Source organism: Oreochromis aureus, linkage group 1 (genome assembly GCF_013358895.1).
Source record: "Oreochromis aureus strain Israel breed Guangdong linkage group 1, ZZ_aureus, whole genome shotgun sequence".
Lineage (NCBI taxonomy): Eukaryota > Metazoa > Chordata > Actinopteri > Cichliformes > Cichlidae > Oreochromis > Oreochromis aureus.
The window spans coordinates 12,219,272-12,245,039 of record NC_052942.1 but is presented as its reverse complement, the minus strand read 5'-3'; the positions used below and the strand labels follow the sequence as shown (position 1 = coordinate 12,245,039).

Genomic DNA, 25,768 nt, shown 5'->3' with positions numbered 1-25,768 from the left:
CTTCTTCTGTAAAAATCAACACTGCAGAAAGCCTAAAGGGCTACTTGAAGCTAATGGCAAAGCTATCCTGTGTGTTTAATTTTAAACCATCATGTTTTTACTCCTCCCTTTCTAAAGATTTATTTTAAATCGTTTTAGACAAACTTGTGGTTTTGATCTACTTAAGTGCGCACTGTGGAAAATTCAACTCTTTGGAAGGCGAGTCATACTTTTGATTTTCTGTTAAGAGAAGGTCATAAATGTTTTTTGTTCTTGGTCACATTATTTGTACACTTCTTGTTAAGTATATGTTTTTGATTTATGAAGCCACATAACTAAGTCATCACAGCTAAATAATGCTTTGATTTTAGGGTGTCTTTCAGAGCATTTGTGTGAGAAGTGAGGTGTTTAAATATTTAAAATCTTCAAAATGACTGAAAACATTGGTCTGCTCGTGGCAAATGCACAGTAATGAACCATCCATCCATCCATCCATCCATCCTTCCTCAGCTATAACTACTTCATCCCAAACTTGCCCTGGTGACAAAGACAGAGACAAGTGAATGCTCTGTCTTTCAGTAGAAACCCAGCAGGGCCAAACCTAAAGTTGGTGTCAGTTTCAGAGTTAAGCACACTTGATACTGCACGTTTTCAAGCTGGTTGGTGTTTAACAGCTTGCCGTTTCACTAAGCTACTGCTGACTTTTCTATAGATGAACCAAGCGTTGGAAATTTGTTTCCTGGTTTCCTTATGAAGTTGTTTCAACCTTAAGCTGATATGATCTGACATGACTACTTACTCATTTCCTATTCACTAAGTACGCGACATGAATGGAAAACACCAGTTTGCTTTCTTAAGCATCTTGAGTGAACGTCCACACTGTAGGCTTTATCTTGATTGAGGACCTGTTTCCCCATAGTTCACAAGTGAGCTGAAAAGTTCCTTTAAACTTCTTGAGATTCCTCTTCGTCTTTCTTTCTCTTTCTGTCTTTCCCCCCCAATGTTTTTCATCCCGATTCCTTCCTCATTTACCTGATCTCATTACCACGAGGAAACACTGCACTATTGCTTACCAACGAATGTTCCAGTAACGTTGGTGCTGAAACAAGAAGCTTCCAGGTCCCGTTTCTTTGTGGTCCTTTTAAGTTTTAGGAAAGTCACTCGTGTGGCTCGTACTTCCACATTTAACTTTTTTTCTAATGAAAATTGAGAACGCTCATGTAACACAAGGCCAAAAATTCAAGTTGAGGATTTTTTGTTTTGTTTTTAATGAAATTGCAAGATGTCAGAGGTGGAAACAGCGTCATTTCTCACAGCATACCACTGTGAGAAATGACGCTGTGTTTATGCTTTTGTAACAGTGTTTGAAAGGAACCTGCGATTTACAGAAAAACAAGCCATTCACAGCAAATAGTGACCTCACACTGCAAAGGACTATAAGTTGAGTCATTTAGTTATACTGCAGACAAATGTGGCTGAACTTGTTTTTGCAAGAATACAGAAAGGCAGACATTTATCATTGTTTTCAGTATTTGCAAATGTGTATCTAGAATACATCTCATCAAAACCTTGTAAGTGATTACAGGGATACGTCATAGATAAATTGACCAAACATTTCTTCCATCACCATTTTTTTTACTAAACATTTTCACAAAATGTCAAAGTCACACCGGATTTTTATAAAAATACACGACATTCTTATGTTTAATAAATTAAAAAGGTGATTATTTCATTTTTAATTTCATTCCAATTTTGGGACTCACAAAAAGTAATTTTTATAATTATAATTACACATCATCACAAAGGAGGCTGCTGCTTTTCAATCCTGTATCTTATTTTTTTAAAAATCTTCAGTAACTCTGTTGGTTGGAAACACATTTGTATGCGCCAACTTTTACTTCTTGAATTTAGTTTTTTGAGATCATGAGCTTATGTGACTGCGAAATGATCAGTATGGATTCAGTATGAAGTCTTAGAGCGATGCTACATTCATTTGTTTGCTTTGGGTGAGCTAAGCGGGGATTTGGCAGTTTAGTTACTAAACCCATTTGGATAATCAAATGTGTTTAAGGCACTTTGACAGTGCATCTTTTGTGATTGTTGTTTTATTTTAAAATCCTAAGATAAACGAAAGAAATGCTTGCAGTCCTGAGTTTTTTTGTTTTGTTTATTGTAGTTTTCGCTTCTGAGCCCTTCCACAGATAGTAACCCATGTGCCAGCAGTGAAAATGGAGAATTCATTGACTGCTGTTATTGTTTTGAATAAGTTGTTCTCTGAGGTGTTTTGTCTGCTCTCTGTCTCACCCTCTTCCTGTTTAGTTTGTTGTGCTCTGGACATTTCATTGTGTTTTCGTTGTGGTTGTTCGGTTTTCTGTCCCCCATCCCGTCCACTATAGCAATATTGTAATTATAAGTTTTGACCCTCTAACCACTGGTGTACAAAAGAAACAGAAGGGCTGCCGTTGCTTGTTGTATATGTTTGCCTGTTTGTTTGTTTTCATGGTGTGTGAGAGAAAGTGGAGGAGTGAGTGAAATCCGTAGAAACGCAAATAAAGTGGGGGTGAGATGCCAGAGGAAGCCAGTCAGAGGAAGCTGACCACACACACAAACACACAAACACGTCTTTATTGCAGATAAGGAATGACTTGGCAGATCTCTGTGCTGACTCTCTGCTGAAGAAACCTAGTAAACAGGCTGCCACCCACTGAAGTTGTAGGGACTCTTTGGCAAAATAGGAAGCATTTTCTTAAGGTCATGACTAGGAAGAAAATAGATCTGGTATGGTTTGACACTGAACTTCAGACCTCAGCGTGTTGATGCTCAGGGTTTTGTATACTCAGATTGTCATGCTTTTCTTTGCACAAGCCTTCCATTGAAGCAGCAACTAAAACTTTTTTCTGGCTGTGTTGGCAACTATCAATATACATACATAGGTTTTTTTTTTTTCTACCCTACCACTGTTAGTAATTATTGCACATTTCCGTGTCTTCTCTTTAGGTTAAATGTGAATCACAAAGTCTGGCCCTAAATCTTTGCGTACTCTCTGCATGGGAATTGGATACATTAGCTTGTCCATATCCTGCTTGTTATTGGTCGATCCACCCAATTTCCTGAATTTTTGTTTTGAGTCTCATTTTCCAAAAACCGTGAAATAAGGGAGAATTGCTTGCTTACACAACCTGAGGATACACCAGTCTACAACTTATGGAACAGCAAGGGAAATTAATTTGTAATTTCAAGTTTCAGTAGAGTTTATGATTTGCTTCTGTCTAAAGGATCTTATTTTTCCCCTTGACTCATCTTCTCTGATTGAGAGAAGTTTATGTTATACGAGAGATGACTGTAATAACAGAGGTGTCCTGGAGAGCAATGATTATTTTTCTATTACGCCTGCCTTTCATCTCCATCGCTGTGACTAATGCGCACTTCCTTCTTAGTAACACAGGAGTTTCTGATTGGGCCAAATACTTCAGTCATGCATTGTTATGATCAAAAGGCCGCTGCGTTTTCTCTGACTTTATAGTTTATACTGCTTTATCGCAAACAGTGACATAATTCATGTCTGTCCATAAAATATAAAGCTCAAGCAAGCAGCTGGTCAGTGTAGCTTAAACAATACACAGACTGGAGTTCCTATAATGTGCTGGTTTTGCTGTCCTCGAAGCCATCCAAGAGACCCTGTCCTGGGTATATCCTGGGCCCTCTTCTCAGTTGGACCTGCCTAAAACACCTCACCTATGAAGTGGATCAGGCATCTAAATTTGATGACCAACCTACACCTTTCAATGTGTATATATACAGTATGTAGCGCTTTTCTACTCCATCTGAGCACTTTTTTTTTTTCCAGTTTTTTTGCAAATACTTTCTTTCCAGCATTCACACACATTCATACGCCGATGGATGCATCGGAGAGCAACTTGGGGTTAGGATCTTGCCCAAGGATATTTGGCATGCAGATTGGACCACTACTTTTATCTGTGATCTCATTCTTTCGCTCACCCACAGCTTCTGGTCATAGATAGGGTGGGAATGTAGATTGACCAGTAAAACAACAACTTTATTTTCATGCACAGCTCTCTTCATCACAACAGACCTGTATAGTTTCTGCATCACTGCAAAGGCCCCTGCGATCAGTCTGTCCCTTTGCTGCTTAACTTCCCCCTCCTCCACTTGGCTTGAAAGAAAGGGGGGGAAAGAACGCTTGGGAATTTTTGCCATTTTTGTAATAATGATTGCAAACAGGGGGAACAGCTAGCCTAGCTTTGTGTGGAATTTTGCAAATCTGCCATCATGCAGATCTGAAGGGCACTGATTAAAATGTTACATGTTTGTTTGATATTATCTGTAAAAATGTGGGTTTTCAAGTTAGGCTCTCTATCCACGTATGTCCCCAAATGTTGTCAAACTATTGCTTTAAAACCAGCTCACCCATCGATAGTGATACTTTTTTATGGCATATTGGTGATTGAAATGTCACATTTCTCAATATTATGCTTAAACAGTATTTGACGCACACAATTTGAAAAAGGTGAAATGACAAATCTTGTAACACCCTTGATTTCTTAGGATGTCACTCCCACTTTGTGAACTACTGCTTTGGTTCATTTAATACAGTGGAGATGTGGCATGTTATCCACCCAGTGTCCCAGTCCTTCATACTGTGAAACATGATTCATAAGGTTACCTCACTGTTGATTGAATGAAGGAATTTGGCCACCAGACAAAGTAAACAGAATTTCTTCGCGTTTGCTTTGGCTCTTCGATTCAGTTACTGTGAAACATGTGACTGAATCACACTAATCATTGTAGTTATACTGTAAGAAGATATGTTTATGTAGTAAAAATGTGTCAATTTTGCACGGAATTTTAAATGTAATACTGATCATCTTATTTTTCCAAGCTGGAAAAACATCCCAGAACCAGTGGCCCTTTGCAAATGTTACGCAAATACTTGATCACAGTCTGACGTTCCCTGTTTTTAACCTATAGGTCGACTTGTGAGAATCATCGACCTTTTACATAAAAACTACAAGTTGTTACCAAAGGGTGGGACACAGTGAGTCAGGATAAACTGATAAGACTCCAGTTTCGACTAAATTTGAAGCTGAAATTGTTTGAGATACCAAAGTTTTCAAAAAAGCAAGCAAAAAACCACTGGGATTTCTGGCAGTCAATTTAAGCTTGAACTGCACAACCTGCCAATCTTCACATCTATATTGCTCATTTCAGTAGACCATCAGATTTGCTCCTGTGGGTGTTTGTAATGGTGGGGATTTATGGAACACGTAGTGTGTGACAGTAGGATCCAGAAAACTTTATAAAAAGCTCCTCTTATACGAGGCTTAAAACCAAACAAAAGGGTTGTGATTGTTCTGTACAAAATTAATACATTATTTTTGCAATTAAAAAGAAATGTTTTTTCATTACTGATTAATTGGACAAACATTTTCTTGACTGGGCAATGAATGATTGGGTGTATAAAATATCTCAAAGTGGTGATAAATCACCTCCTCCACTATAATTTTTTCTAAGTTGATGACACCACATTAGATCATTTTCAACTCCAAAAATGTTCAACCCCAAAAATCCAAAGACAAGTAGCAAGTCCTTGCAATGCAGACAGTACAGACAGTAAAAAAATAATAAACCCATCAAATATTAAAAAATTTAAATCCATTATCAAAATGTTTTCAGTTGATTAAGGTGATCATTTGACTAGAAGTCAAAGCTTTGTAAACATAAACCTCTTGCCAGTCAAAACATATTCATATTGCAGTAGTAAATAAACACATTGTCTGTAAATGCTACTGAGGCTGCATTGAGCCCACAGTCTGGAAACAAATCTGACCATATAGATGTGAAGTATCCTGCACCACCCAAGCAAAAAGACAGTATTAGATTTAAATGAATGAGGATTACAGCAGCCGCGGTCAGATGCTGAACAGGTGGTAACTGCAGCTATTAAACCACAGCTTGCTAGCATCAACACTGAACTTTTTAGCATGCGGATGTTAACGTTTAGCTCAACTCCCTTTATACTGCCTGAGGTGACAAGTATATCCAAACAAGTTTTTATTCTTGTTCACTCATATTGTCCATCGCTCCTTTATGTACTGTCATGCACATTTATTTTCTTTATTACACAGAGGTGAAAAGCCCTTCAAAGGTTTTACGGTGACAGTTAAACCTGTACACATCCTACCTCAAACACTTTTTTGCACATTGTTTTGACAGTTGCAGCCGCTGCCAGTACCCACATCCCACCGTGCTTTCACTTAGCTGGTGGCTGCAGATCTCCCCTGTGGTTAAACAGCCGCTGCGGCCACAGTCCGCTGTGCCCAGCACAGCTTTAGGTGTGAGACTGCAAGGTTCATGATTATGAATTGGTCTCTGGAGAACTTTATCTGCCCACACACACTGCGACACACACTGGGTCAAGTCAGCCGCTCTTTCACTTCATGTTTACTTCCTGTCCACATAGTGTGGTTGATGAGTTGGCCTGGTAGTAAGCTCCGAAAAGGATATGAATCTGCACAGGATGAATGAGCAATACTACACTGACTCACTTAGAACATTGAGTTATTTTCTCTGTAGCTGCTGTAAAAGAAGGAATGCAGAACATTTGGTGACATGTCCCTAAATGAATTTGTAGTACGACAGAAGAATGCTCTTTTCATGTCATTGCCCATTTGATTGAGGCACTTTGAAATTCAGACAAAGAGCGGCTCTGTGTATTTTGGGGCCATGCTGTCACATGACCTCTAAACACAATCCAGTGTGGAAATGTACTTGTAGCCCCTAAGCAGTTGATGACTTGCTAAAAGATAATCCCTTTGTGAGTCAAATGAAGCACTCTTTTGTCTCTATCTGAGAAGCTAGCGTGACCCCCTCCATTCATTCAAATTACTTCCAACTCTCTCTACAGACTCAAATCAGGACACTCTCCTCTCCTCTCCTCTCCTCTCCTCTCCTCTCCTCTCCTCTCCTCTCCTCTCCTCTCCTCTCCTCTCCTCAAGAAGCAGCCAAAGAAATCATCCTCATATTATGTTAAGCTAAATGTTTTTTTTGTTTTTTTTTCATAATACTACAATACTGCAAGTGAGAGTGCATGTCAAAGTGTCAAAATATCAATTAACATGACAGGACAGTCGATATATCAGAAGTAGGAACCACTGGAAACTCATAGCTTAGTAGGTGTTGTGACCAGAGATTATAGGAACGACTGCTAAAACATCAGGGAGGTACTGAGTTAAACTACGTTTAAGGAAAGTGATTGACGTGATGAGCGTATGGGATTGCTTGAGAAAGGAATGGGTGGGAAAGGGTTACCTACACAATCAAGTCTGGAATGTTTGTATCAAGTCTATGGATGGTGAGTGGAAAGGCTTCAGATATTAATATATTTCAAATGGCAATGAGTTAGATCCCAACTAAGTTATCGGATAGTGTTTGCTGATATTAGCTATTTGCTAGTCTACTGGTATCAACGTTTATATCAATTTTCTATCAGAATATCGGTTTTTCAAATTGCCAGATATTTGTATCGTTATCAGTCTAAAAAGTCCTATATCAGGTGGGTTCATGAGAGAATTGTGGTAAATTGAAATTACCATTGGTTTCTACCCTACACAAATAGTCACCAACCAAATAGTTCCAGCAACAGAAAGTAACTTAATTTTAAAGACACAGTTTAAGAGACTTCATTTAAAATGTTTCCTCGTAGTTAAATTCTGTAGAGTGTTTGTGCTTTGCTTACTAAGCATAACATCATCCCTGTGGCATCCTCTCTCTGTCTGTGCTCCCCGTAATGACTTTGACTGAGCCTGTATTTGGACACATTACACCCAGAACACACTGGCACCATCTCAAGTCTGTCATTGGGCTGCCTTTGGCTCAGTTTATGGTCTCAAGCCAAGAATAATGTTGTTGACCTAGTGGAGTCACTGAAATGGTGCGAATCATGTCTGTACAAACAGCTTTAGTCCTGATGCGTCTTTGAGCCGTGGAAGTGCAAGGAAAAAAAGAACTACCCAGAAAGTAACACTCCGGACTATAAATCTTTTACGTATTATATGCTTGTTATTGTTGTTTATTTGGTTTCAGCCCTTGTTACCTCAGCTTGCCTTCCTGTCCTCTTGAGCTTAAGTTACTGACTTAGATTTCCCAGAATAACTGTTGACACCTCCCATACGAGAAGGTTGGAGAACATATTTGCATTATTGTGGGCTGTTTGTGTAGGTGGAAAGCGCAAGAGTGCAGTAAAATATTTGCATTTGAGACCAAGTTTCTGAAACCAGAATTTGTCTTGTTGCTAATTTACATTAGTGTGTGTTAGGGAGAAAAACTGTTTACACCCTGATTATTATACTGATTGATTTTCTCTGTTGGCATGTTACTGTAGATTGCTGTTTGCTGCTGCTGTAACTCAGGAAATTCTTCTGATTATGTAAGGCCATTGTGACAAATATTTATGGTAATGTATTCTTAGAAATTGAAATGTTTGGAAGTAGCACAGTGATCTAATGACAGCTGGCTCTTACTGATGACTTATTCACTCTATTTTGCGTTTATACATTGGAACTTAATGTCCACGGTGAGAAACTCCTTCCCTCCAGAGGTCATTTATAACTCATCTCTTCTGTTGGAAGATTTGTGTTTTATTACCGTTGATATGGAGCTAGCCAAGTTTAGAAAGACTAAAAACTGTCGGTTGTAAAAATGTCGTCTTCAACGATATGCATCTTTTTTTTACATACACCAGGTGGATGAACACACAGTGCCTGAAATATAATTTTTTTTTCAGTGTTTTTAGCTGTTCCACATCCTGCTTCCTGCCAGCCCAACGCAAAATGTTGAATGTTAACAAAAAAAAGCACTGAAAGGTCCAATACCTGACCTGTCTGCTCACTCTGAAAGCAGCATGAGTGCTTTTGGGTTCGGTTTTTATTGGCTATCTACTTTCCAGTAGGAAGCTCGTACTACTCCGGATCGCTGAGTGATGTTAGTCTGTCCTTGTCTGACCTGGAGTTCCTGAAACAGGCAGGTTAGCCAGTTCAGAGACAGACAAAGTGGTGAACAACATGCCAGCTCCTCTGGAAGGCGTCACATTTCGAAATCCACATTCTGGGATGTGAAGTGATACAGTCACTGTTCTTTAGTTTGACCCCGTTTGCTCGTTTCTTTGTCCAGACAGTGGAGTTAAATATGTTTTTCCACTGTGTCTGCCTTTTTAATGATTTCTTCTGCCTTATGAGTCATAGATGAGGGGCAAGTTTGTAGCTTTCATCCAGACGTTTGAGCCAGTGTCAGCCGGTAATAGAGGCCAACGTGTCCTAAGTTCTCTATCGCCACGATTCTCAAAAGCATCTAAATGGGGTGTTGTTCGTAAGCTTCAGTGCGACAGAGCCTAACCTTCAGATGCTTTCGGACAACAAAGTGTTGGTCTGATTAAGAGAGGTTCAGTTTATCTGGACTGATTTATCTGTCTCTGCAGTATATGTACCAAAATGATTTAACTTCAGCTCGTACACCTTGTGTGCATTGTTCCTGGAGGAAACTGCATGCCGTAAATTAATTGTCACTGACTCATTTCTCAAGAAACTGTGACTAGAAAAACCTCGCCGCTTCACCTTGTGATGCTTCGCCCTGTTGGTTGTTTACGACTGGAAAAGGTAGCTGTGCCCTGACGTTTCTATCTGTATTGCATAGCAACAGCCTTATTAGTAAAATGACGGCCTACCCTGGACCAAAACAACATATTTTTCAAATGCAGGAGAAATTCTGTGATGGATGAAGCTCTTAAATTTGTGGATTACGATTAGCCTGAAGCCCAGTAATTTTGCACACTAGCTTGGCGTTAGCTGTCTCCTTGCATGTTTGGGAAGTTAGAAAGTGGCGTGGGCGAAGGGTGGGGTAAGGGAGGGGTGTTTTCCCGTCTCACAGACGGAGAGCTCGGGACAGCTCTAAGTGATTCACTGAGGAATTTGTTTACTTGTGGTAGAGCTACAAATAACTATAGGGCTTATATAGGGCGAAAAACTACTTCCCCTTCAGGCAGCCATACAACATAAACAGAGCTGTGAGGGGAAATACTGGACTGTCTTATTAAAGCACAACCGCTACACATGTTCCACACAGCCACATGGATCCCATTACTCACTGAGGAGCTTTTTTTTTCGCCCCATCAGGACTGCTGGCCATAGCTCCTTCATCCTCACTCTGGCAATTTGTCTACCGCTGGCTTTAATAGATCCTAAAAACATGTTATTAATCAGTCTCGGACCAACGCTGTTAGAAACTATGTGAGAGGAAAAGTTTGCTCTGTGGCATCCAGACGGACAGTGTTTCAAGACAATGTTTGGCCTCCTGCCAGACGCTGTGCGTACTTGATCCATAAACAAATTATCCACACCTTAAAGTGGACTCAGGGACCCTTGTGCAAGATGCTGTATGCAATATGTAGCCTTTCTCATTTATTTGTTTACATCTTACCACATGTTCCTCTTTTCCCCTATAGGCATTTGGGAACGCAAAGACGGCACATAACAACAACTCCAGTCGCTTTGGGAAGTTCATTCAGGTGAACTACCAGGAGAGCGGTGCTGTGAGAGGGTAAGAACCCAGAACCAAATTCTTATTAATGTCCAAATAAAATAAGAAATAAAGTTAAAGTCAACCACTTGTCTTGTACTTTTTTTAAAACAGAGCTTACGTGGAGAAATACCTCCTGGAGAAGTCAAGACTGGTCTATCAAGAGCACAATGAACGGTGAGCGCATCTTAGAAATGCAGATTCTTATCAAAAGCCCTCATATGAACAGCAGAAGTACATTTTGCGAGCAGGACTGGGCTGGGTTGCTGTGACGTACATTTAACACAAAACATGCATGCACCAAATCAAAGACGATAAGCTTGTGTAAAAAAATTAGCAGTAAGGCCAGCGAGCTTTTATTGTACTATATCTGTAACATTTCAACAAAACATATTAATACTCATTTTAATCCAATCTTCCAAATTGAGTGTTATAACACAAAAAGTGAGTTTTTCTTAAAGCTGCACATATTTCACAAAAAAGCTGGCACCAGAAAATCTGTTGAAGATGCCAAAGTTTAAATAGACGATGAAATTAATTAGTGGGCTGAGCAGTAATGTGTTCGATAGTTGGTGGAGTGCACAGTCTGCCCCCTTTGCTAACTACCTCTGAGATGGATTTAAGGTCCATTAAAGTTGTGTGAAGTGTGCATTTAAAGAGAATCTTGGTCGAACAGCAAGCTTTTTCTCTCTAACCTTTCCACTTCAGCCCGACTCTGTCAGAAACGGAATGCACACGCAGATAAATAATCTGATGGAAGTGAGATGTCGTGGTTGTTTTTCAGTCAATAGTTTGATCCCTCTCCAAGACATCGGTTTCACAAGTAGTTTAGCAAGATGGTTTTCTGTAGAATGCGGATCACCAAAAAGTCAACATGTCAGTTTTCGCACCACATGAATTGAAATGAAACCTGTAAGATGAAAATGAAACCCCTCGCTATAGTAGTTCCAGTTGTAAATACTAACAATGCTAAAATAACCATGCTGACATTCTAGCGTGCTGAACATAACAAGCCTGTTTCCAAAATAACATGCAAAGCACTGTATTGCTGGGTGTCAGCAGTTTGCTATGCTCGCTGCACTCAAAATAAAGTCCTGCATCCCACTCAGTTAGTTTGCTAAAAATGAGCATGTTCATGGCGATGATTAATACAGTAACTGATTGGCTGTTAAAAGCATAGGTTTGGGTTTTTTTTTTTTTGGTTTTTTTTGCATAGATGATTAACCTGATTTGGTACATGGGGAATAATATCCATCTCAGTGGAAAGAACATAAGAATAGGAACGTTGTAGATGGAGATAAACTTCTTAACCATTTCCAGAAACAGATGTGGTGTTTTTACCATTTTTACAAAAACACTGTAAAGTTTGAACTACTTGAGTTACAATGTAATAATTTTTGTTTCTTTGTTTTTTGTTTTGTTTTTTTTTTTAGAAACTACCATGTATTTTACTACCTGCTGGCAGGAGCAAGTGAAGAAGAGAGGAAAGCCTTTCACCTCAAGAAGCCTGAAGAATACCATTACCTCAGTCAGGTGGGACCTTTAGCATCAGGCACTGCAGACTTGATCTTACACCAGCCGTGCCATGTAATGTGATGTTTGTTACGGTTTTCATTTATCTGTAACGTTGTAAATGTCGTCAACATGTGTGAAATGATGACACAGGGGGAAAATAGTTTTTTGACACGTGCTGCACTGCTGTCCTTCACATGCACACTGTCTAAAATGTTCAGCTGTTTCAGGGACAGACGCAGCGTGTTAATTTGTGTCTGCTTTTCATTTTGACTTCTTGTGGGCATAGCTGCACGTACTGCATAGCAGGTTTGTCTTCATACAGTAAGGCAACCTCACTGCTTCACTTCTGCTGACAAAAACACACAAAAAATGGTATTCGTCCCCGATCTCTGTTGCTCTGTTGTCCTAAAGGAAAACGGGTTCCACATAACTATGAAATAAAGCCACAACAAACACACAAATAGTCAGTCTGCATATGAAATGCGGATGTTTTGTAAAATTTAAAGTGTCTCAGTTTCCGAGCTTGACAGTCAGACGACCAGCGACCTCCCCTCCTCCAAAGTCCTTATGCCTACGCAGAAGAGAGCAGGGAATTCCTCCCATTCCTCCCAGCCACTGATGTGCACATGCAAACATGCGTGCGCTCGTACACACACACACACATTCTGTTCATGCCCTTGCATTTTCCCCTTCTCTTCTATTTTGGGAACCACATATAAATATATTATAATATAAATGTAAATTATAACTCCCCAGCTAGAGCTCTTGCATGGATTTCAGTGTTCACACAAGGAATCAAGTTTTTTACAAATGTGTGTGCATGTGTTTGTGTGCGTATAAGAAGAAACTGAAATTTATTTATGAAGCAGCTTTCACGCACAGTCACAAAGCAGTGTACACATTATATATATTCTAAAACTGAAAAAAAAAACTGACAAAAAGATTAATGGCCTTAATATTATTTTCTTCCAAAGTAACATCGTGCAGCATCGTGTTGTACTGCAGCTAAAAGAAACAAAGCTCTCCCCAAGGAGGTGCACTTAAGGACACCCTCACTGAGGCTCGTTGATTATATGCTGAAAAATTCCAGAATGCACAGATGAGCAGATAGCAGATGTTTCATGAAATAATGTGAATCTGGTACTCTACTGCGATTGCTGCGTTTTTGCAGCAGTGCCTGCTCACAATCTGGAAATGCAGTAATTACTTTAATCTACATAAATCTGTGGTTGTAAATTGCTGCCTTGGGTTTGTTATCTGCAACAGTGTGTCTGCAAGTTGAGTTTCATACCTCATCAACAACCCTGTTTAAAAAAAAAAAAACACAAGTAATTGACATGAACAAGTTGGAAGTTTAACTTTGCTCACTGAAAAATTGCAAAGAGTTTGAAGATTTTATAATCTGCCGTGCATAATATCATTAAAACATTCAGAGAATTTCATAGAGTCTCTGTACCAAGGGTAACACTTAGAAAACTCCAGCATGCAAAGAAACTACATAGAGAGAAGGCAGCAGTATTTCTAAGCTTATTTAAGATGGTCTGAAAGAAAAGATTTTTCTTACAAATCAAAATTTAAGATGAAACGAAGGGAACCATCCAGGCTGTTATCAGCACACCGTTTAAAAGCCAACATCCATAATGGCGTGGGGGGAGCTTGAACATCAGCAAAGCGCTATAAATGCTGAATGATTTATAAAGGTTGTTGAGCAACATATGCTGCCATCCAGACTGTTCTTTTTCAGTGAAGCCCTTGCTTATTTCAGCACAACAATACAAAACCACAGTCTGCAGCATGGCTCAGTAGTCCAGTTCCTAAACTCAAGAAGGAAAAAAAGAAAATATTTCAATATCAAAACTGTAGCACCTGGTCCCATTAATACCAAATGTCTCATTTAGGACACGGAAGAATTATGTTTTAACATTTGACAACAATAAAATCTAGGGTTTGGATGGCTTGCAAGAATTCAGTTCTACATTAGTAGAAATCAGTTCTTATCTTAGGAGGTAAAAAATGAGTCATAAAAAGGTATTTAAATTTGAAGGAAAGCCAACAATTCATTCTGGCGCCTTAATATTTTTGTGTGCTGCATGTCTGGACCTCTTATTTCCTTCTGCCGTGATGTCTTAATGTGTTCAACCATATAGTGTTTATGTGGTAGTGTCTGAGTGTGTTTTCTTTGTCTCTGTCATCACTGCTTATATGCTTAAAAGTGTTTGACTTTGAATCCTCCATGTTTGAGACTATAATGAACAGCCTGTATCTTAACAGCACGTCTTCGTTGTCATTGGTCGCTCTTATATCTGCGCTCATGTTTGACCAGTATAGTGTGTTGTCATTGGAATGCTGCTCTCTAACCTTGATCTTGCCTCCTGTAAACTCGTCATTTCCAGATGTCAAAGACAAGCCACCAACGTCAATGGGAGAGTTACTGTGAGAGTGAGCCGGTCAGTATCAGCTGTGTGTTAACTGTCCGTGTGTCTGCACGTGTTGCAGAAACCTCAGCCGGTAGATTTTGTGTCACCTGAGCACTCGCAGCTGAAGCTGCACTTCATCTGCACAGTTGCACACCTCCTCCACCCCTCCACCCACCCGTTCCTATGATTCCCTTGCTTATTTTGTTGCTTTTTGGATATTTCCTGGTTTGGTTTGGGGAGCATTTGTTTGTTTTTGCTTTCCCCTGTTGTACTGCTTCTGAGTTCTGGTGGTATGTCTACTCATATCCTGGCCACTGTAGCTGCCTGTGTTGCTCCAATTTTTTTCTTTTCTTTTTTTTTCTTTTTGATCGTTGACCGGTGCAGTGTTTGCTACAGCACTCATCTGAATTTGCTGTCCTCCATACACTACAGAAATCCCCGAGTAATCTTGTGTTCAGACAATTTGTAGCATCAAACAATTTTAACACACTCATAACTTTGATGTGTGACCTCACCTCTGAAACAGGGGAAACACTGGATTGAAGAATGTCAACGATCAAAAAGGTCTTCTCTCATGTGTGTTGGGATTCCTTGTCTTTTTTGGGGTACTGCGTGTTTTTGTGAGTGTATTAAAGCATTTATAGTGATTAGAAATGCTTTTATACTTTCCATTGACATGAATAGAGGTCAATGGAAAGCTTAAGTTTTTAGCTGCAGTTCATTAATCCAGTAATAATGCAAAATATTACAAAATGCAATGCAGGTTTTTGTATAATGCTGATAATATAAGTTTGTGGTTCTTGACACTACTGAGGAGAAATGCTATAAATATACTCAGACTGCACTGTGAGTAGACAAGCGGTGATCTGTATTTTGACTGACATCTTTTATGACATCTGGAACCTTTAGACACCTTTTTACTACACTGACTGCTTTCATTGAAAAGAACTTCAAGTTTGAACAAGCAACGTTCACATAATGTAGGTTTTCCTGACGTGGAAATGTAACACCAGAGCTACTAATGGGTCAGTGTAAATTTCTGCTGTGAAGGAGGAGAGAGAAGGAAGCGAGGAGGAGGCACACTGGTGCAAGCATGAGTCTCAGTGTTTGGAGTGTTTGTGTTTCTGAGGCACGGTTAGCGATAATTATTGCAGCCATAGTGGAATGGGTCTATAAAGGAAAGAGCAGAGCTCACATTATGGTGGGTGTATGTAGTTCAGTGAAGTACTGTGTACTTATGTAGAAACATCAAAGCTTATGTTTCTAGTTTGAGGAACGCTCTTGTAAACAACTGATCTAGATCCAGAATGATCTAAAAGTATACTCCTGCTAGTGTTCATATAGCTGCTAAATAGAATATTTCTTGTATTTAATATATTTTTCAATCACGTCATGACTTTAGTCCTGTTATAACAGTCAAAACATTGCAGTCACTATATTTACTCTGCTAGTTTAAGTGATCATCCATTCTCAAGAACAGGCTCATCCATAAACTGCTCTTCCTCTCAGCTTCACTGCTTGCCAAATTTTTTGTGGATTGGTTTAAAGTGGAGTGCCAAAGCAGATTTTCCACTACATGAGCAGAACCTGCATACGCCACTGTTCACTAGACGTTCTGCACATTAGGCTCAAGTTTTGCAGATTTCTTTGACCCCAAGCTTCTTAATGATAGCTTATTTCAGTATGAGTCAGTCAATTTGTCTGCTTCAGGCAATTTTTCTGTTTTTTGTTTTAAATTTATTTTAAGTACAATGTAAATTTAAAAAAAAAACTTTTTTAAGTGTATTTGCTAGACAGTCTGTAAACCTTGAAAACATTAAGGCACCGCATATCTCAGCAGTCCTTCTAAACCTCGGAGTAGCTTGTCATTAGCCCTTTTGGCTTCCCGGTCACTGTGTCGTAACAGCCTCCGCAGGACTGATAACACCCGGAAACCTTTTTCTTTTTTTTCTGCAGGACTGCTTCAATGTAGAAGGAGAGGACTTGAAGCATGACTTTGAGAGGCTTCAGCTGGCCATGGAGATGGTGGGCTTTCTTCCTGCCACACGCAAGCAGTGAGTGACAGACACAAACCATTATTTACCTATGGTATCGCCTATTTATACAGTCCAGTCCAGCAGTGTTTCATCTGACTGCACTTGCCCCTACTTTTGTTTTATACTATAAACGATGGCTTTGCAGGCCGCCACAGCTCCCACCATCACTACCAGTACTGTAAAGTAATTATTTCAGTCCAACTTTTAATAATAAAATCAATGGATTCCACTGATTGAGATGATATACTTCTACTGCAGCGTCCCATGAATGCTCTCTAACTCTTGTTTAGGATCTTCTCTCTGCTGTCGGCCATCCTTCACCTGGGTAACATCCGCTACAAGAAGAAAACTTACAGGGACGACTCGATAGACATTGTTAACCCAGAGGTGCTGCCTGTTGTGTCAGAACTGCTGCAGGTAGATGGCAGTACTAAATATATTTCTACATATTGCATGTCTAGATTGTGAAAGGCGGATGATTTTAAACTGCTAAATACACTTCCTATTTGTTCAAGCCAGGATAAAGACACACACACAACCGTGTATTCATTTCTTTGTGGGGACATATATCATTGATATAATGCTTTCCCTATCTGCTTACCCTAACCCTAACCATCAAAATTGAATGCCTGACCCTAAATCTAACCATAACCTAATTGTAACTCTGATACTAAAACCACATTTTGAGTCTGAAAAATGCCTTCAAACTTGTAGGGACTGGGATTTTGGGCCCCATAAGGGTTGTTGGTCCCCACAAGTATAGTAAACTTCCAATTTTTGGTTCCCACAAAGATATTAATACACATAGACACACAACAGACACACACAAAAGCACAGTTTCGGTTACTTTAAACATCATCAGGTGTGAAGGGCAGCTTAAAAAGGGTTTCAGCTTTCTTTTAAATGAGTGAACACTCGTGTCTCACCATCATCTCTAGGTCAAAGAAGAGATGCTGTTTGAAGCCCTGACAACGCGGAAGACGGTTACTGTGGGAGAGAAGCTGATCGTTCCCTACAAGCTGGCTGAGGTGAGACTGGAGCTGCTTTGCAGCTTCTTAAACAGCAAATAAATAAAGCTGCAAATCAAAATGTGCGAAAAAATCTTGATAAGTCATCCACAATAACATCTACCTACTCTGAGCAGCAGGAATGCAGATGTTTCTGCCAACTTGAAGCCCGTTTGGTTGTTGCACATCACAGATTTCTGCCTGTTCCTTTGTCTTCGTGACATGGGCTCTTTTGAACGTGTCCAGATGTGGGAGCTGTCTTGCTTTAGGTAGGTGGGCTAATGCTGATGGCAAATTAAGGCCCGAATCACGCAGTGGGCAGCCGCGTTGCATTCCAGAGTTGATTGCGGCCACTCAAGACAATTCTTGTGATTCCACCGCCGCATTTCAGCGGCTCTGAGCCTTACTAAAAATATGCACAGAGTCTATTTTTAACGGAAGCCACGTCAAATAGTAGAGAGCAGGAAGTCGGAGACAGGAACAGAATGGAACTTTTGGTCATTTTCAAGCGATCGTAGAGATCAGTTGCTGCATGTCTGAAATTCTCTTTGTGTGAAGCACAGAGCGAAAGTAAACACAGGCTCATGACTGATGTGTTGTGAATTAGTAGGCAATTAATATTTACAGTGTTTTTTGATTGGCTTTTTCTGGCACTCGTACCAAGGTACTTGGTATAATGCCAGACTTGAAGGCGCATAGGTATAAGTAGTTTTGTTTTGGTTTTGGGTTTTTTTGAGTGTTTTCATATCCGGCCCGAACACAATGGCACTGCAGTCGTGGCTCTTCAGTGTGACCTGGCTGTGTTTACAGAAAAGCACGCACCAGTACCGGATCTCCTCCTGCTCACTCTTGATTCTCCGCAGCTTCTTCGTTTAGTGGCGTCAAGTGAGGGCTCTGAGTCACAGCAGTGCGCACTTACACAAACCCATATGCACAAAGTCCTTCAGTCTGTTTAGAGGGAAGGGAAAGCATTTCAAGTCCCTCTAGAGTTTTCATGGGACCTCCTCTCTGAAAACAAACACATCATGGTCTGCAGATGAGAGCCATCTGAAAGAGACGAGGGAGCAACACGAATACAGAGTGTAAAGAGCCCCAGATACATTTTTATTTTATTTTATTTTTATTTTTTTACATATGCTGTAATGCACATAGACTTTAAAAATGATCACGATTTCATACTTTGCTGATGTCAGATCTTGCACACACAGGCTGTGACTTGAGTTAAATAATTTTTTGTTTTGTTTTTTACAGCAAAGATTTTCAGTCTCAGCAGTATTTTACCACAGACTTTCCAAAAAGACGGTGCTGTGCTGTGTTGTGCTGTACATTCCCACCAAAACAGCAACAACCTCATAATGGCCCGCTGGATATTTAGGAGTCATTTTATATGCACAAACAGTGATTGTTGTGGTAGCACACTGGGTGGTCTTTGAGTAAATATTGCTCTAACAGTCTCAACAATCCCATTGCCTGTTAACTGAAGTCAGACAGTTGAAAACCTCAAAGAAGCCTGAGTGTTTCTGTACTGAGTTTTCTCCATTTGGTCAGATTTATGAGACAAGTGAATGTTTTAAACCCTGCTTCCTCTAAATGATGAAAAGCTTCTGGGTTATTAGACTATAGTACGTACAAGTATGTACAAGGATCCCGATAGGCTCTCCTGACACATAGAAGACATATTTTGTCTGAGGATGTTAAAAATATCCTGCTTAACTGTTTAGAAACCCGGGATTCTTGCGTTGGGGTAGCCACTCAGTGGGTTGTTTTCTTTGTGAAGTCTGCGGCTCTTCTTTGCTGCAGTGAGGTCAAATCTTTCCAGCGGATACAGGAATTAAAAAGCTTTTCTTCATAATTTGACAAGGAAGCTTTTGCACAAAAAATCCTGTCTTTTATGAAAGAAGACACAAAATTGATCACTCTGTTGTTTGTCAGTCAATCCAAGCTTTTAAATCCCCAGTATTGTGATTGGAACTGTGACATAAAAATATTACTAGTTTATCATCCAAATATTTCATGCTTGTTGCCTGAATATCATGTTGGTATTGCCAGCAGTGAGGTCAAAAATATATCGAGTCCATGCTTGGCTTATAACAGCTGATATTTCTGTTGGGCCTTGAGTTTAAAGCTGAACTTCTGCACCTCCATCTGTCACAAGTTGACAGATCAGAGTGCAACTGATGAGTGTAATCCTCTCTAATGACATTCATAATGACTCAGCGACGCCCTGCTGTTGCACAGCGCAGTCTACCAACATGTTTTGGTTGAGATGTCAGACGTGTTTGGATAGGAGCACTGTCTCTTCTCTCCTTGGTATCTGCTTTTTCCATCTTAGAATATCCAGTTTTATATTTTCCATCAAAAATTCAGAATAAAAGTGTGTGTGATAGGACTGCAGGAATGTGATTTACGCTCAGGTCAAAGTATAAGTGGTTGATTTTTAAAGTAGAAATACAACCACATCTCCACATGCTGATTCACATTCGGGTAACACAGTTCATACAGGGCCATTTTACATTTTAACCATTACAAATCAGCTTTATTTTCTGTATTTAAAGACCTCCTTTCATTTTATTCTCCTGGGCCTGTACAATAAGTGCAGTGTTAAGAGGGAAGGTATTCAAGGCCAAACTCTAATGTGTAAAACAGATGTGTGGCACACTGAGTTTGGGGGGAAATACTGAGGAATACTGTAATGGCTGTGAAGACAGAACAGGCAAAACTGCATGAGAACAAATACGAAACGTGGTCTCCAACAACTTGGATCAAATGAGTACAGTTAGTGCAAATTACCAGTAAAAACCGCCTCTTCTTCACTTTTAATAAAACTTGACTGGCATCTCTTTTTAAGGAGTGCATGCACATAGAAACTGCTCCTGCTTTCCCCTTCTTAATGGTGTTGACTGAGATCTTACAGCTGACAGTGATACTGTATGTTTGCCTTTAGGCTGGTACGGTGAGAGACTCTATGGCGAAGTCTCTGTACAGTGCTCTGTTTGACTGGATTGTCTTCAGGATCAACCACGCTCTGCTCAACATCAAAGACCTGATGGAAACCACCAAGGTAAGATGACACAGAATATTAAAAACGCATGAGTGTAGGGATCTTAGTCTTTCAAAACAGTAATGACTCTTATTACAGATTCAGTTTTAATTTTTCATTTATTTGTTTCTGCTGGTGTCTTTCAGATCTTGTCCATTGGAGTCCTTGACATATTCGGTTTCGAAGACTACGAGAACAACAGCTTCGAACAGTTCTGCATCAACTTTGCCAACGAACGTCTCCAGCATTACTTTAATCAGCACATCTTCAAACTTGAACAGGTGAGTCTTTTGTTACACCAAAGCAGGACATGCATGTTTCCCCATCCTTAAACTTTTAAGCTGCTGTGTACATTTTCTTATATCTGTCCAACTAAGTTCTGATTGTGGCCATTTACAAGGAAGTGCACATACACCACAAGACGTTCTTCAACACTTAGTCCAACAGGGCTAAGAAAGACGAATGTAACCCGACCCTGTGACCACCACAAGTGAGGATGTATGTTTTCTTAAGTGAGCTGATTAACTTCAAAGGGCTTTTTAAAGTTGAGATCTGTAAGGTTTACCTGTAAGTTAAATAGTGTGTTTACCCTGAGATTGACATGATCAGCTGCCTGCCCTGACATGTTTTGAGAGGCTGGGGCTGCTCGAAAACCATGAAATACACCACATGAAGGTCTTTGTATCTAGTCATTACTGTTTTGCGCAAAGGCAGTTATTCACAAACCACCTCTGTGTCATAATTGCTTTAGCAGTCATCCTGCTGTTGTCTAAAAAAACGTGCAAAGGGGGGCTTCAGACACTTCAGATATTAGGTTAGATTAAATGGTTGGTTGTTTGCTGATGGCTTATTCGGTGACCCAAAAGCAAATGTTTGAAAGATTTTTAAAGGAACAACATGTCACCAAGTGTGCGTGATTTCACGTAGCCTGCTTGCAACATTACTCCCAGCATCAGTTTCGAGAGCCCCATGAGAGCAGGCTGAATATTTCAGTAATAAGTCCGGGGTCAGCCTCTTTGGTGTGTTTGAGAAGTTCATATTTTTTTTAGGCATGCTTAACATCACCGTCTTATAATATGTGACTTCTTTTTAATAAGACCCTGAGACAGCGTTCAGTGTTTGTTATTCCTCATAATCCCACAGTGCTTCCTGTGCTACTGGTTACTGCATGAACCCTCAAATCTCAAGGAAAATCAGTTGCTGTTAATTCCAGCCTGAGAGCTTCAACCTCGTGTTTGTGTTGCATTCTGGAAAAGTAGTATTTTGTGGTTAAATAGCTTATGTAGGGGTTTTTTTTTTTTTTTTTGGTGTTGCTTGGATATTTCTCTGGCTGTCCTTCTGGATTTCCTTTATTGTTTTGATGCCATCCGTTCCCCCTTTTTTTCCGTTTCCTAAAGAAATGTAAGAACTGGAACAATTTAATATCTTATTTGGGTTTGAAGATGCCTTTTTTTACAAATTAAGAAGAAGGGGTAATAAAATCCAACAGAGTGAATGGGGAAAATGTTATCAGTTTGGCAGTGTTCACATCATAGATATATTTCCCTGAGGTGCAGAGGAGGGTAGAATTAGTCAATTTTAGTTCCTCAAAGTGTCCTTTTACCTTGTGTCATTTTTGACCTGGAAAATGGGAAAATGTTCAGTCCAGCCCTGCATGAGTCTGACTTTATGGAATTTTAAATATACCTGCTAACATAGAGGCTGTCTGACGTAATACCATGTGGCTCCGCGCTATGCAGTGCTGAAATGACAGAACCAATGTCCAGCCACTTCCTGCTGGGTAAAGCTCGCAGTCTGTACATAGATTGGCACATTGCTGCCATTGCTCAGCTTGACTTTTTTCAGCACTTGGTGGTATACCAGATTATATCTGTGGCAATGACTGTATTATATATATTTTGGCAGAAACATAGCATATAAAAAGCCAGCCCTGACGTACCACTTTACAATATATTGACCCTTATACCACCCACGTGCTCTTTAACAGCTCTGTGAAATTATTGTGTGTAAAAGTGAACAAAACATGGGCAGTCTGAAAACCCCTTAACATGATTCAGCCGGGATGGCAGGGTCACCAAGAGCAGGCATACTTCAACCAGAGCGGAAGTATGCCTGCTGTAACTGGTGTTTCACCCCCTCAGTTCCAGTGTATATTTCCATGCATCTGTCAACCACTGAGTCACTCTGTTGGAGCAGATAGGGGTTAAATAAGTCAGCAATGCCTGTCTTGTTGCACCTTTGTGAAATCACTTCATCATCTACTCACTCACTAACAATCAGTCGCTAACTGTACTTGTAGTTGAAATATTTATTCATGGCAACTGTGACGGCAAATAAATGGAATAACCAGCAAGACTTTACCCACAAAGGAGAAAATGTGAATTTGACATGATGTGAACTGTTTAACATTATTACATTGGATATTATAAAACGGGCAGCAGAGCTTGTTCTTTTAAGCTAAATGATGAAAGTGGTGTTGAACACTTTAGAGGATTCCTGTGGCCTAACCACACATTCTTTTGTGTTCCCCCGTTATTGAGAAAATACCACCCCAATACACTGGTCAAAATATGTCCTTAATATCCCTCCTTTTAGAACTCTGTCAGTGGATATTTCTTTTATTTGTTTTCACGTTTTGTTCCATTCAATGAAAACACATCTGTCAAGAAAATACTTGAATTTAAATGGTTGGTTTTTGTTTGGTCTTTTTTTTGTGTGTGTTTCTATTCGTAAAGATGAAACTTGTACACCAAATGTATAAAGGAATGACTTTTTATTTGTAATGGTTATTGAGTTAATATAATGAAAGAGTAACTGTATGACAGCCTGACAGTTCTCAGTAGAAACTCGACAAAAAAGCTGATTCTGCATCTTCTGGATACATTTTATGGGTTTTTACTGATACAGACAAAATAAAAGTGAATCATAGTTTTTATGGGAAGATGACTTAAAGGCACGTGGGTGGTGGGAGTTACGTTATTCCAGACAATATGACAAAGTTAGAAACAGCACCCCCATAAACCAAAACTCAGCGATTACCAAAGAGTTGAGTCAACTCATCTGTGTTTATTTAAGAGCAGAGTATGTGGCAATATACGGGATTACACAGACACACACTTTGTCACCTGAGTGTGTGCAGTCTTAAGAGATTAAAGTCCTGACTTTAGTATTGTACTCAACAAAAGCAGCTGTTATAAGAGATAAATGGAATTTGTCACATTATTTGGTTGGTAACAGTTCTGACTGACTTATTTTATATGATGCAATCAAAAAGTTCTGAAATAAAATCTATGAACCTGTTTTAAATTTAGACAATCTCACATTCAAGGTCATCTTCTCATGCACCTCTAAAGCATCGAAAAGTAACAACCAGACACAGGTATTACTTCTCGATCTCTCAGTAGAAGTCAACTTATGTCCCCTTGCACTTGCTGCTGGATCTTCCAGTTTAAGAGACTGATACTTCATCTTGATTTTGATTTTTGGGAATTGGGCCAAATCTGGCACACAGCCCAGGTGATGAGTGAAAACTGTCACAGACACAAATCCACATCAGTTCGAATGTTCACCCTCAGAGGCCTCAATGCATTACACTAGAGCTCACACTGGCGGTCTCATGACAAGGGACGGATACAATGTGAACAATCTTGTGGATTCTGGAAAAAATGGCGAGCATGCTCCCAGTCACATGACATGTCGCCTTTGGGCTCAAAAAATCTTCGACTGAAAGTATGGAGGGTACATAGTGCAGGTGGTTAGAAAGGGGCTTCCGGGCAGTAAAAGTAGCTGTTAGGACATGCCTGACAAGATGACCTTGAATGTGAGATCGGTCAAATTTTAATCAGTTATGGTTTCTGCTGTCAGAAGCTTGTGATTAGACGTTGTCTGTGTCTATTAATCATATGACATTTTTCTGTGCGTATGGCCAGAAGCAATAACCGTACAGCCATTTGCTCAGTTGAACTGCAGCGTAAAACAACACTTTCGCCTTTCAGGTTTACTTTACTTTGTTCCGAGTAAGTTTGGCTTCCTTTTTGAAATATTCTTCCTGTGAACTAACAGTAAACAGCAGTAATTAGTTGCATATTTTTCCTCCTCATGACTTTAGGCTAACAAGAGATTACACAAGAGAAAGAGATTTTTTTTATTAAACTTCTGCTGGATTAAGGTCTTTATTGGTTAAATCTTTCCCAGGAACACAGGAAAATAACATGTATAAGGAAGTAATACTGATAAATACTCCGAATGATTCTTTCATTATTAAACCAGCAGGCCAGGCGACCGTGCATACAAACTATAGCCACTCTGACTGTAAGATTTAAAACAGCCTAATCAGTCTTGGACTGGTTCTCTGCTTTTGATTGTATGTTGTTAATGATTTTTAATTAATTTATTTATTTTATGAGCATTTGTGATGCTGTCTGTAATGTCACATGTAGTGAAAACCCACTATAACAAAGCGTCTGTGTTTCTCAACAGCTTCAGTGCATTAAAGGACAACACCAATACATATATTTTTAATGTTATACCCAAACGCTTTAGTATTTTAATACAGCAAGCTGCTGACATTTACTTTATTGCCTTAAAGAAGACGTTCATCAGATTCCAGTCCTGTGAAGTAAATTTTTCTTGAAGTTGTCGCTGATGCTGAGCTCTCTGTTTGTACATAATGTGACCCTGCAGGAGGAATACAGGGCAGAGGGCATCAGCTGGCGAAACATAGACTACATTGACAACACAGGCTGCATCAACCTGATCAGTAAGAAGCCCACAGCGCTGTTCCACCTACTGGATGAAGAGTGCAAGTGAGTATTTATGTCTCTCTACCAGTTTGACTGGTTTACTTCTTTAGAAATTCAGTTTAGCTTTGCTGTAGTGAACTACCTGATAATTCAGCAGGTGCTAGGGACGAGTTCAAATTGGCAGGTGTTATTCTGCAACTGAAAAATCGCTGGTTTCATTACAGCTTGGGATCTTAGTGGTGTTTGATACCCTTCTCCCCCGCCTTCTCGTGTTGATCTTTGTTTTGTCCTTGAAATACTAAAATCAGCGAGGCACTGAGCATAAAGTGTTTCCGCACTGTTGCAGAGATCCAGCTGCAGTGCTTCTGCAGCTGGACAGTGTCCTCTGCACAGGTTTTATATTAGCATGAAATAAAACAGCTGTGAAAAATGCACAATCCCT

The 25,768-nt window shown here is 39.7% G+C and overlaps 1 protein-coding gene across 6 annotated transcripts in view; it reads left to right on the top strand.

The window, feature by feature from the left end:
• Positions 1–25,768, top strand: part of myo9aa (myosin IXAa) — a 95,564-nt gene that overhangs the window by 40,869 nt on the left and 28,927 nt on the right. For 5 of the 6 annotated variants that reach the window (XM_039607942.1, XM_039607934.1, XM_039607951.1 and 2 more), the window contains exons 3-12: positions 10,496–10,590; positions 10,684–10,746; positions 12,003–12,102; positions 14,478–14,531; positions 16,458–16,555; positions 16,828–16,954; positions 17,476–17,565; positions 20,489–20,605; positions 20,731–20,865; positions 25,268–25,389. In XM_039607942.1, the coding sequence (XP_039463876.1) occupies positions 10,496–10,590; positions 10,684–10,746; positions 12,003–12,102; positions 14,478–14,531; positions 16,458–16,555; positions 16,828–16,954; positions 17,476–17,565; positions 20,489–20,605; positions 20,731–20,865; positions 25,268–25,389 (1,001 nt within the window). The remainder of the gene's footprint in view (positions 1–10,495; positions 10,591–10,683; positions 10,747–12,002; positions 12,103–14,477; positions 14,532–16,457; positions 16,556–16,827; positions 16,955–17,475; positions 17,566–20,488; positions 20,606–20,730; positions 20,866–25,267; positions 25,390–25,768) is intronic. The other variant, XM_039607938.1, reaches the window with a different exon arrangement.